At 37.5% G+C, this 12,819-nt stretch overlaps 2 protein-coding genes across 7 annotated transcripts in view; one reads left to right on the top strand and one right to left on the bottom strand.

Moving 5' to 3' along the window:
• The window catches only part of IMMP1L (inner mitochondrial membrane peptidase subunit 1), a 38,574-nt gene extending 34,494 nt beyond the window's left edge, over positions 1-4,080 (bottom strand). Inside the window, exons 1-3 of one of the 5 annotated variants that reach the window (XM_085300870.1) lie at positions 4,009-4,080; positions 1,091-1,240; positions 557-659 (exon numbers count right to left, since the gene is read on the bottom strand). The gene's annotated coding sequence lies outside the window, so the exon portion shown is untranslated. Of the gene's footprint in view, positions 1-556; positions 660-1,090; positions 1,241-1,734; positions 1,832-3,476; positions 3,858-4,008 lie in introns of those variants that run through there. The other 4 variants (XM_085300869.1, XM_085300873.1, XM_085300872.1 and 1 more) reach the window with 4 other exon arrangements.
• Positions 4,081-4,145: 65 nt separating this feature from the next.
• Positions 4,146-12,819, top strand: part of ELP4 (elongator acetyltransferase complex subunit 4) — a 153,388-nt gene continuing 144,714 nt past the window's right edge. Inside the window, exons 1-2 of one of the 2 annotated variants that reach the window (XM_085300868.1) lie at positions 4,146-4,357; positions 11,137-11,172. In XM_085300868.1, coding sequence (XP_085156994.1) covers positions 4,186-4,357; positions 11,137-11,172 — 208 coding nt within the window. In that variant the 5' untranslated portion in view covers positions 4,146-4,185. The remainder of the gene's footprint in view (positions 4,358-11,136; positions 11,173-12,819) is intronic. The other variant, XM_085300866.1, reaches the window with a different exon arrangement.

The raw sequence follows: 12,819 nt of genomic DNA, 5'->3' as shown, positions 1-12,819 counted from the left end.
AACACTAATAAGATTATGAATTAGAACTTATGTTAGAATGCACTTTTCTATCCCACATGTAAACCAACCAAAAAAAACATTACTGAAAACAGATAGGGCAGACATATAGCTTTGAAGMGAGATGAAAAAAATTCATTTTATTCTAGAACAGATAGCATTTTACTCATTAACACAGAAGGATGACAGCATATACTCTATCTTATAAGGTACAATTAAAATGTACCACAAACATTAATTTGAAATCAGGGAAAAAAAAAKTATTGAGAAATACTGTTTAAAGTATAGAGCCTCCACTTGCATTAACTTAAGTTCTTCAAAGTTTAACACTACAATTCCATGTAGAATGCATTCCMATTAATGAAGTAAAAAGGTACACAACCGTGGCAGGTATGTTTCCAATACAGAACATAAACTCTTTTATCYAGCACAAAATATCTGAAACATACTTTAAGAACTACTGCTTTTGGGGGGATACTAGAATTTCCCCCCAAATCTGCAGACTACAGTTTTTAAAGAAAGATGACAAACATACTTGCAGATCAAATTTCAAGCATACCTTTTACCAAATGTTTTGATTGTTCTTTCACTCATCCATTGTATTCCCTCTATTTTTTCCTTAAGGAATTCTCATCCCAAATCCTCTTAATCCATCTTAGAATCTGCATTTGACATAGGCAAGTTGTTGAATTGGACCAGCAAGTTAATAAGAAATGGAAAACAGAATTAATTTCTTCATACCTGATTTAGGATTTGCTGTTAAAATTTACAAACATTTTATCAGGTCTATATGATATACTCAAGCAGTGAGAAAGTAAAGTTGATTATTCTACAGTTTAGGATATTCTGATCTAGACACAAAAGTTTAAACTACAACTATATTTTGCAATTACAACAGGCTATGTCAGTTCCCATAGCCCAGCTGACAAGAAATAACTTGTTAAAATATTAGTTCTTTATCACTTGCAATCATTTTCACATTCTTCAGTTTCTCTACATTTCAATTTCATCCGCAAAGCAGGAACAATAGGACTTATGACCTGCTAATGTATACTTGAGGATTAGTTTATTATATAATAATATCTAGACTTACAATTTCTGCAGCCTTGCTTTTAGATCTCTCAGACAGCCCCTAATGGGATCTCTTAGAATTGCTGGATATTCATCTTTTGGAAAGTGGATATGTGAACGCAGGCAAACTTTTGGTATAAATCAAGGAGAGTGAAAAGGCTGGTTATTATTCCTGAAAAAGAAACCACCATTGACTTAAAAATAATGAAAATTCCAGATAATCACTTTGTTCTCTATTTGTCTGAAATGAAACACAAGTCAAGTCAGATGCTGTAAATCTTACAAGCATATATTCATTTGTCAAGCTGCATCATATTAAATAAAATACTAAATGCTTGAAAAATGGCTTTTTTCCACTTGCTTTCTAAATCAGCAAGACTAACTGTACCTTAAAAGGAGACAGAGGAAATGTTAGTATCACAAAAAGAACTATGGTAATAATTTCTGAAGTTCAGTTCTCATACTAAAGAACTCTTTTTATTTCTCCATGTTTTTTCTAGTAATACCAGAAACAGTCTTTGCTGTTGTAATATAACTGAGCAATATTTTTCTTTATTTCAAAAGATGTCAACCCAAAAAATTATTAAAAAAAAATCACTATATAAAACTGCATGAAATTCTGAAATAGCTGTGAGGTTCACAAGGTGAGGTGAATTAACAACTCACACTCAGGAAAAGGTGGAAGATCCAATCCCCCCCTCTCCATGTTCATATATAACATCTTTCAAGTTGATCCAACTCAGTGATAACATATAAAATCAACCTATCAAGAAAGTGGATAATTCTAAGTCAGATTAGTGATTTGAAACAGGCCCAGAAAGGACCCRATAAGCATGAGGGTTTGTGGGATTGCATCACTGGAAGCTGCGAAGGAAGAGGAAACAAGACGTTCTCTTTCAGCAACACTGACTTCTTATATCAGCTCATGAAATACCAAGCTTTCCAGTTATCTTCAGTTGAAGTTAGCTGCATTTTATAAAGAAATTACACAAACGTGAGGCACAGCACAAGGACTCCCAATCCCCAAATACTTTAAGACTTTAGGTTTCAAAATACAAAGAAATTCTGATTGTTATTGAGCCTCTAGTTTTAACTGCCTTGTAGTAAAACAAGGTAAGAGGAGGAAAGGAAAAAGTATCAAAGCTACTTGTCATTGTAAGTGGGAGAAATCCTGGAAAAATATTTAAAATAACAATTCTTTAAAGTTCATGCTATCCAAATTAACATGCAAAGAAATATTGCGTCTCACTGAAGTACCTAAGGGAAAGGTATTGCTTGGAGAGGGTGGGAAGTGGGGGTGGGTGAACTGAAAGAATGCAAATGTATTATAATTCAGTTTTTTTTCCTGATATGTAAGTGGTGACCAATTCATGAGATATCCCGATAGAATACTTCTGTAGAGCACCTGTAAATTAACAACAGTCATATTGCAAATTTTAATAGACAGTTACACCTGCAAGAACTCATATTTGAAATATTTAGGTATCTGGAATCCTGAATCAGGATACAATAAGAAATTTCGAGGCCAATCAATTATATAGTTATATAGCTAGGAATTCACCAAAAACAACAGATTCTTTTACTCAAGAAAGAATCAAATTATGCTTTATGCCTTTATTAAATATTTCCTGTTGCAGAATTTCACAAATTATGAGTCAGATCCTACAAAAACAACACTTAAGAACTGCACTTATCTTTTACCATGTTTTTTAAGATTGTCTTTTGATCTGTTTTTCTCCCCTAGGAAAAGACAAGTTCTTTTACTGTATTATTGTCCAGCACAAGTTATCTATGTTTGAATTAAAGGAGGAGAAGATGAACAACTGCAGGTGCTCAAAAACCACAGTTTATAAAATAACAAAAATCATTGATCTAAATTAATCTGAGAAGGGAGACTCTAACATTAAAGCCTCATTAGTACATCCTGCTACATGCAAGTGTCTTTCAGTAGCTTGTAATGCATTACATTACAACAATAACATTACAACAGATTACACGCATAAAAGTTCACAATGGCTTTTCTATATGCTCATGAGAATTCTTCTTAAATTTGGAGTACTGTAAAGCGTTAATTCTTAAGGAAGTATACAATTTTTATTTTCAGTAAGATACAAAACGTTTTAAATTGTATATAACATGCACAGAAAAGGAAATATCAAATTCAGATGTTCCAACAATATTTTTTATATGCTGTTTTTAGGAGTTGTTTGTTGCCGTCTTCTTAAACACACAAAATAGATTTTTTTATGGTATTAGCAATTGATTCAACAGTAAAGCTAATGAAATACTGGARCTATATTTCTCACATGAAACAACCTTTTCCCCTACAGCTCTTGTCCTACACGGTGGTCTGGAGTGATAATAAAGATGCAAGATCCTGCTTTCTAGTGAGAGCTCTTAAACGATACCTTTATTAAGGATTCTCCGTTATTTACGAACAAGARAGGAACTCCGCCCATACTCGGACACTCCTGTTATTAAAAAGCACGCTTCACGAGAACTCTTCTTCCTACTCAGCTGCAGCTTTGCACACAAGAACAAACTTTTTTTTTTTTAAGAGTGACGCAGGTGGGACGGTACCCAGCCTGCTCGGGCAACTCAAGGGCACAGAGACTGCCCAGGGCCGCTCCTCCACGGCTCGCAACGCTTCGCGCCTCACGGACACCTCGAGCACCGAGACACCGCCGAGAGGGGCAAGCGGCGCTTCTCCTTCACCAGCCGCAGGGGCGAGGCCGGCCGCGCCGCTGCCTTCCGCGCCGCGACCGCCCCTCAGCCGTCCTTTTCCCCAGCTCTGCTCTGCTCTGCTCTGCTCTAGTCGGCCCGGCCCGGCCCGGCCCGGCCCGGCCAGGACGCTGCAAGCGCAGCGCAGCGCAGCGCCCCGCGCCCTCCGGGCACCACCACGCCCGGCTTAGCCCGGCCCGGCCCGGCGCGGCACCGCACTCACCTGCCCGCTCGCTACCGGCCGCCCCGGCACCTAGCCCGCCCCCCAGGACGCGCCAACAATGCGGGCCCCCATTGGAGAGCGAGCTTCCCAAGCCGCTCTCCTATTGGCCGAGATGGGGCGGGCTCGGGTCTTCCCAGCAGCCCCTCGCGCCTGTCAACGGTCGGGCGGCGAAGATGGCGGCCCCGGCGAGCGGCGCGGCGGCGCGGGGCGGCGGCGCCCCCAGCTTCCAGCGGAAGGCGGCGGCCGGCGGCAGCCGCCTGGCCGCCATTGCGGGCACGCGGCCTGCCGTCCGCCACGGGCAGCTGCTGCTCTCCAGCGGGCTCCCCTCCCTGGACTGTGTGCTAGGTTGGTGCGGGGCCGGGTGCCGACCGGGACCGAGACCGACCCGCGGCGCGGGCGCTGCCCCCGGCYGCCGCCCCGGGCGCCTTCGCTGCGGCCTCCCCGGCGCTGCCCCGGCGCAGGCGCTCCCGCCGCCGGGAGGCGGGAGGAGGGGAGCAGGGAGGGGCGCAGCTGGCTCCGTCCCGGCCGCATCCCCCCGCGAGGGCCGAGGGCGGGCAGTGAAGGCGGCCGTGCCCGCCCCGGAGCCCGCGTCGCCCAGCGGAGGAGTGCTGTTCGCGGTTCACTTAAGTCCCTTTAAACAGGCTTTCAGGAGTGGAGGGTTATTCTGTAAATGTGCTTAGGAGGTTGCACGTTCTTGTCTTACTTCAAAGTGTCACGCTAAAGGACGTTTCACTGTGTAAAAATTTCAGCTGTGAAAAACACTAGAACTGAGTTAACTCATAGTTGATTATACTATAGCTCAGTTTCTTCTGTGTAACTATTCTTAAGATGCATTTAGCATAAGACCAGAGGCTCAGTGTGGCTTTTTGATGTTGCTTGCCACTGCAATGTTATTATAAAAGCCTAGTTTAGATAAAATATACAGGTGTAACTATTCTTCCTGTCTGGGCAGCTGCTTTTGCCTACTGTCAGTGTCAAGATACTAGATAATCCCTTGAACTGATTCATTGTGGCTATTGCTGTGTTACACTCCGTGGCATGAACTGCCACCATTTACTTTAACTGGGAGCAAAAATGTTTTGTTAGTATAAAGAGCATGTTTTGTCTGTATGCGTTAGGGCTGCGTGACCCTGTTGCTAACTCATGATATGGTTGCAATACATCTTCAGTGTAGATAAATGGGACTTTAGGTTTGGGAAAGGCAGGCTTTACTTTGCCTATTCTCATTTTTCCCTGGAGGAATATATGTTTAGTCCTATCGCTTTCTTTTTAAGGGGCATCTTTGAGTGATGATAAACACAAAAGATTTATCTATTCTGTATATGAGATTTTACGGCCTGAGTACCTTAAGAAGAATCATGATCTATACTTCTTTTTTTCTTTTCTTTTGGTGTATATTGTGTTGACAGGGAGGATTTCCATCAGGGATTGGCATCCTTGCGGCAAAAGCCCTTCCTCCTTAAGGGAGATGTGTTTCATTAAGTATTTGCGATTAGTGAAGTCCTTTGATAGCATAAATGAAAGATTTTAATTGAATATTCCAGTTCTTATTCATGTTCTGTTTTATAAATTGTGGATTTTGCACAGCATGGGTCAGAGGACTCGAGGAGCTCCCCATGGTGTCAATCTCCTAAATTTCCAGGCACTTGCTAACATAATTAGTGATTTGATATGGAAATTAGGGAAACTTCTGGTAAACCCTGGAAATACTTAAAACACACGGAAAAAGTATTCGGTAGTTTCCTAACTTGAGTCTCTTGACAAGTTTTAAACTTGAACGTCCAGAAACCTCTTCAAACATATGAATAGCAACTTTTGAAAACATCTGAAAAATGTTTTTTAGATTGTGGTGTTCTGGAAAAATTGAAATCTCAGTACTCTTGTGTTAAATCTTCAGTAACCTAGTAGCCCTTAAATCACTGATTTCTGGAAGTTGAGTGGGTAGGCCATGAAAGGCTCATGCTAAACATGCTGTACAATAAAATTTCTATGGATGCCTGCTATTAGACATTGCTTGGGACAGAATGCCTGGTTAGATGAACCTTTATAGAGTAATTGAGTAATTCAGGCTAGGGAAGGAGAGACTTTGGGAGTTTACTCCAGCCTCAAGGCAGGGCCAGTGCTGAATTTTGAGTCAGTTGTTCAGGGCTTTGTCCAGCCAAGTCTTGAAAATCTGCAGTGACAGGAGAGCTCACAACCTTTCTGGACAACCTGGTCCGATACTTAATCATCTTCACAAATCATCTTTTTCCATATATCGTGTTGAAGTGTCTCCTGTTTGAATTTATGTCTGGTGTCTCTTGCTCTCTCACTGTGCATCTCAGTTCTAAGAACCCGAGTCCTGTTTTCTCATTGGCTTCTCCTGGAAGGCTGCTTTGGGGATCTTCTCTCTTCTCTAGGCTGAATGAGCTCAGGTGCTTGAGCTGCTCCTCATGTACTCCAGCCCCTGACCATCTCAGTGGCCCTCTGCTGAACTCGCTCAAGTTTATCTTTACTTTCTTGTAGTGAGGAGGCCAAAACTCATTAGACCAAATGTGGTCTAATACGTAGTGATTAAAGGTGAGCAATCCTGTTGATACATCCCAGTACTCTGGTGACTATGGAAATATTACACCTGGTCTCCTTCATGTCTTTTTTCAGGTGTGTGTAGAAATACTTCATAAATGTCTGGCAGAATGCTATTTATGTGTTTCTTTAAGGATGTTGGGTATTCCCCCCCCCCCATCTTGCCCCCTAGCAATTAAGTAATTGACTGTACAAAATACTGCATTTTATTGTCACCAGGGACTGAAAATAAACTTTCTTATAAACCCTCAGTGGAAGTTGCTATGAACTGTTTTACTCTGGTATTTTTCGTAAACATTTTTAACAATTGCCAGGCATAATCTTCTAGCTCATGTTTTGGGCTTGGATTTGAGTTTGCCTTTTCCAGAAGCAATAACCAAGATACAATATTATTTGACAGGCATGAAAATTGAGTTTATGAATAACTGTGAGTAAGGGGGGAAATGATGTTACTAGATACAGGGCTAATCAGAAACTTTGTAGGGAGGAAAGGACAGGATATGTGCAGGATTTTTTTTTTTAAACCTATGGCTACTTTTTGAATTGTCCCATTAATATTGGAATCTAACTTTTCCTTAATAAATTCTACCACTTATTTTTGAAGGGAGATGATTTTGAAGGTGTTTGATTTCAAATCCCGTGTTATCTATTATGAAGGCACTCTTTACCTCCCTGAGCTTTATAGTCAAGTCTAGTTTCAAGGTTTAGAGACCTTATATGACTGATTTGTGCCAAAGGAGTTCTCTGTTATGAGTTGTAACTGTTGGGTAGTATAAGCATCATATGTTTGGTATTGAATTTTCTGTTGCAGTTTTAAAAAGATCACAAATGTGCTTTTAAAAAAATAGAGGCACTTCTCAAGGTGCAAGTTGTGTGTGTGAGCATGTTTTAGGAATCAGTTTTGGTCATATGTACTTTAAATTTTTTTTTTAACCTACATTAATAATCTCATTGTCCTTTACAAACCCACAGATAGTTCTGATAGTTTACTGTTCCTGCAGTGGTAAAACGTGCTATAGAGTGATGCTGAGATGCTCTAAATATGAATTTTGAATACAATATTGCTAAGAACTGCTATATGCAGAATCATAATGTCCAATGTTTCTGAATGCTTGCTGCAAAAACCCCAATAAACAGTGGTGTGATTTCAGGCTCTTCTGTGAGGTATCTACATTTGTTGTGTTTCTTAAAGTCTTAAATTTCATTACTGTAAAGTAGGAATGCAGAGAGTTAGGAATCTTGCTTAGTTGTTTACATTTGGGACTACTTTTGGTATTGGAAAACAGAAACTGAAATAGCAAAATAAGACACAGAATTGCAAGTTCACAGCAGTTTCCTTAGGAAACTTGAAGATTTTAAGTGTTCTTTCTGACTCTGACTTTCCCGTTTCCGCTGTTCCCTGTGGTCTGTTTCTCACCTATTCTTCTGTTGCTCATTGTAGAAGATGTTACTATGGTGACTGCAATAGTTTTACATTCCATCTAATAAAATACACTTGTTTCTATTGTTCAGTACATCTGATAATGTAAAGCCAGTCCTCTGACCTGAGCTTGCCTTTAGCATCTAGGGTATGTGCTCTGCTAGAGTTACAGCTCTGGCTTGTAGAAAGAGGCAGGATATGCTTGATCAAAGTATTCTTATTAAAATTTTGACTGAACTGATATTCTGTTTGTCAAATGTGCTTTCTTGTATAAACTATTTAAAAACAGAAGAAATGCTTTTTCTGTGGTTAGTACAACTGAGCTTTTTTCACTAAGATTTTAAGTCATTATTGCTGGGGGCTGTTATCGCTTAGGGCTGTTTTCATCATCTTTTTTGTGACTAGCTATGCTTTGGTTAGATCTCTATTCTAAGCTATTCTTTTCTATTTGCTGTGTAGAATATGTGCTACTTTTAAACAGCTGCTCTTAGTAACATGTATGTTTCATCTCCCAAACAATCGCAGTGAATATTTGAAACGTACTTTGCATCTACCATCTGTATGATTTTCTTTTTTCTTTCTTTTTTTTTTTTTTTTCCTCTCTCTCTTTCCTCTCAGTAGAAGAACTTCTGGTTGTGCTTGGGATCTTTTCCTGAACACATGAAATGAAGCAAAAAATGGTTTATTTAGAATATTGAGATTTTTTGAGTGATTTTAATTTTCTAATAAACAATATTCATAAAATTTTTTTAAGTATTGAAGAATTGCCTGATTGCTTAGTAAGTTTGCCAAAAAATACTGAGGAGTTTGTACATCTTGACTCAGGACTATAGTTTAAAATCTGTGATGCACTGAGATAAAAACATGAAATTAGTAGCTGATTAAACATTTGCACTGTGAAGTGCTATTAAAACTGTGCTAGCCTCATGACGTGATGACAAAATGATTCTTGTTGTATTTTGAGTTCAGGCATTATGATGCAACAATATTGTCACTTTTTATGGCTCTTGTAGAAGCCTTGTAATTGCTATAAACACGCTGTTGCCCCATCTGTCCTACTAATGCAAGTAAAAATGTCTTCTGATGCATCTGTCTTTAGGGTTTTGCATTGCACAGAATGGTTTTCGCCTGTGATTTGACACCTCTTTTTTATTACTATTATTCAACYGAAAGTAATAGAGAATACAAGATTATTAGCCAGAATATGTTGCATGTTGATTTGTTCTGTAACTTTGCACATTCATCTTCTGGTTTGGCTACTCATTCAGCAAGATTTATGTCATGCTTTTACTAAAGTAGCTTTAGCAAAGTAGTTGCATTACAGCCTTTAGGACTGYATGCTCTCTGCCTTCTGTATATGGCTTATTTATGTGTGATCCAGAATCCTAACTTTTCTGGTAGGCAGCAGATGCTGTTATGAATTCATAACATCTACATTGCTCTAACATAATTAACAAATGCTCATAAAATACACCAGAAATGATTTAACCTCAAACCTAGCTGTCCATGACCGTGAACATCATGACGAAATTTGCCCTAGCTTATGCTTCTATAAACAGTTTCTAACTTACAGTGGCTGTACAACACTTTCTTAATTTATCTTTATTGATTTTGATACCTTATGTCAGTCATATTTATGTATCACTTCTTTAAAATTATTATAATAATTTTTCATCCAGCATTTTGATAGTTCTTTAAGAGTGCTAGAAATTCATTTTGTATAAATTAATTTGGGAGTTAAAATACGTATAATATGAAAATGAAAAACGTATTTTGTTTAGAGATTCTTTTGGTGTGATGTTCTGTGTAATTCAATTGCGTCTTAAAATCATTTGATGTCTTTTATCAGAATGTGCATAGCAATTCAGTTGTTAAGACATTAAGGAGCTAAAAACAAGTTCTCATAGATTAATAGTGAATTCAGAATTCTTTGTCCCTTGATCAAAAGGAAGGCTAGTGTAGTTAGTCCTTTTGCAGTTGTTTGGCATGCRGGGGAGAAATTTGCTTTTTGTCTTCCTTACGGATATGTATCAACATCACAGGTGCCATAGATATTCATGTTCCCACCAGGAAAGCTAAAGATTAAGAAATTGATCCAATCCCTATAGGAATCAATTTCAAGTGAAGTTTAATGAGCTTTTAAATTGATAGACTGAATTATCCCTTTCACTGGAGTCTGCCTGTGCAATCCAGAATTTAGTTCTTTTGTCAAGAGCTTTGATTGTTGTGATACTTGTGTGATACTGTTTGCTTCAAATTTGCTTTTAGAGCAGGATGTAATTGCAGAAAACATACTGTAGTTTTCTCCATGCAAAACACTGCAGTAGATTATTTATGAACGAGCATCTGAGCACTTTCAAAATTTTTTGAGAATTTTTAAAAATTTTCCTTCACAGTTGTATACAATTGTTCAATAAAGTATTTGTTATTCAAGTTATTCCACTATTTTCTAACTTGGATGCAGATTGCAAAATAACTTAACTCTTCACCTGAAGTAAAATATAGATTCTTCCTTCACCTTTTCTGCTAAATTCCTTCTTAGGATAATGATCATTTAAACCACTCTTACATAGTTATACTTGTTTTCACTTCAAACAAATAACAATCAGGCTTTAGCAAAGAATTGGAGTTCATAGTTTTTGTTTTGTTTTGGAGCCAGGATTTTGCCTGACTGGCTTCAGTGGGAATTTGCTAGCCTCTTACTACATTACTACATAGATGCATCTTGGTGCAAAACAGTATCAAGTGGTACTGATTAAAATAGATTTCGTTTGGAAAATGTTTACTCACTTGAATCATCCAAGTAAAAATTCTCTGGCTCAGACCATACATAATTATTGTAGTACTTAAGCATAGTTGCGTAGAGCTCTGCAGGATCTTTTTACCACAACGACGATAGTACAGTATATTGTGAAACTAATTGTAATGTGTAATATATAATTACATGTAATGTGTAATTATTTCATAATAGAGAATTGTAGGAAGTATTGCAAAGGTAATTAAAATGTTGTTCACATTTACATTTTTAAATTCCCTGTTATCACCTTTCTTTGACTTATAAACTGAGAAAACTTAATTGTTCTCTAACATAGTATTAAAATGTAGCCTCACTTTATTCTTCATTTTGTTTTGTTTCTAGGTGGAGGCTTAGCTGTTGGAACCCTTCTCCTCATTGGTTAGTATGGAATGTGTACATACATAAAGCCATATTCTGATATGTTTTGCTCAATTTTAATGTATTTATCAAATAACGTTTTGTCTTTGTTTATTAAGCTCAGACTTTAAGGAAGTATAAATCTCAGGCCTCCTCAATTTATATAGTTTTCAAAGTTGTCTATTATCTGTTTCAGGAATTACTTGAGGTAGATCTATTCCTAGAGAGGATTGAGGCCCCAAAAAGAATACTGCAGAATTCTGCCTGAAAGCAGGATGCTTAGCAAAATTCAGGATCTTTTAGGGGAGTTTATAGAAGAGTTAAGATTTTCTAAATAATTTTTTTCTTATTAACTTCTGTTTATCATCACAAATACTTTTAAAAAATGAACTTTCTGAGGAAAATGTTAAATACAGAATCTTTTACTCTCTTGTTTGTCAAAACTGGCTAAGAGAAAGCTGATAGAAACTTGCTTTCTATCAGGATGTGGATGAGGCAGGCTTAGACACAGGTCACACAAGAATTCCCTTTGCAAACTACGTAAGAACTGTGCAGCAGAGATCTCCTACTTTCCTTTATTTAAATGAAGATGTAGCAAATGGTAAGAAGTATTTGACTAATTTCAGAGAGAGAAAATATTTCTCCTTGTAGTGACTTTAAAAAATAGGCATTGGAGATATTGAGGAGAAGATATTCAATGATCCTTGGTAGTTATCCTCTTCAGTGTAAATTTAAAGAAACCAATAATATTAACAAGATTTTTCATGATACCAAAAGATGAAAGGCTTACTTTTCTAGTGTATTACTAAAACTAGGTATCTGGAGACTCAGATGCTTTTGGAAGGGACATGGAATTGTCTTGCACTAAGATGTGCAATGATATATCAGTACACAAGTAAATCAATAATCAAAGGGAATATATTGTTTGTTTAATTGTGATCTGATATTAAATTCAGCTTATAGAAACATGAAGGAGAATCTCTTTTACATGCAAAAGCTAGAATTCTTTTCCCCAAATTAAACTTTCTATATGTTATTTTGAAACATATAATTTGATACAAAAGGTCTTTGAGTAAGAACTGTATGCATTCATAACTCATAAGTTTAAAAACTTTTAGACTAATTTTTGAGGTTGGTGCAGGTAGAATTGTAACCACATTGTTAAARTATCTTGTCAATATACTAAAAAATTCTGTCATGAGATTAGTCTTGACAAGCTTAGTATTATACAGGATTGAAGCTGTCAGTGATAAACCTCCTAGGACGATCTTTCTGGTTTATACTCCAAGTGTTGGAAAAAGGTTAAATTCTTCTCCCTTCTTTCAACATTCTCTTAAGGCAAGAATAAGGTGCATTACTTTTAGATTAGCTCGCCTTGCAAATTAAATGCTCATCTTCATTATTTGACATGTTATCTTGGTTAAATTAACCAAAGGATAGTAAATACAGGACATTAAAATATTTCAGTTTTAACTGTTGTTTTTTGGAGATGCAGTAATGGCATAAGTTGCTTGCTATACTTTAAACAGTATTTTACAGTGTTAATGTACACAAATTTTGAAATTTAATCTAAAATAAAGAGTATTGTGGTTTCCAATGCATTGTGTAATACATTCTTTGATAGTGTTTTCTTTACATGAAGCTTACAAAGCCTTTTTTTTTTTTTTT

This window comes from Rhea americana, unplaced genomic scaffold (genome assembly GCF_003343005.1).
Source record: "Rhea americana isolate MKP2758 unplaced genomic scaffold, rheAme1 scaffold_17, whole genome shotgun sequence".
In the NCBI taxonomy this organism is placed as follows: Eukaryota; Metazoa; Chordata; class Aves; order Rheiformes; family Rheidae; genus Rhea; species Rhea americana.
This window is presented reverse-complemented; position numbering and strand designations above follow the sequence as displayed.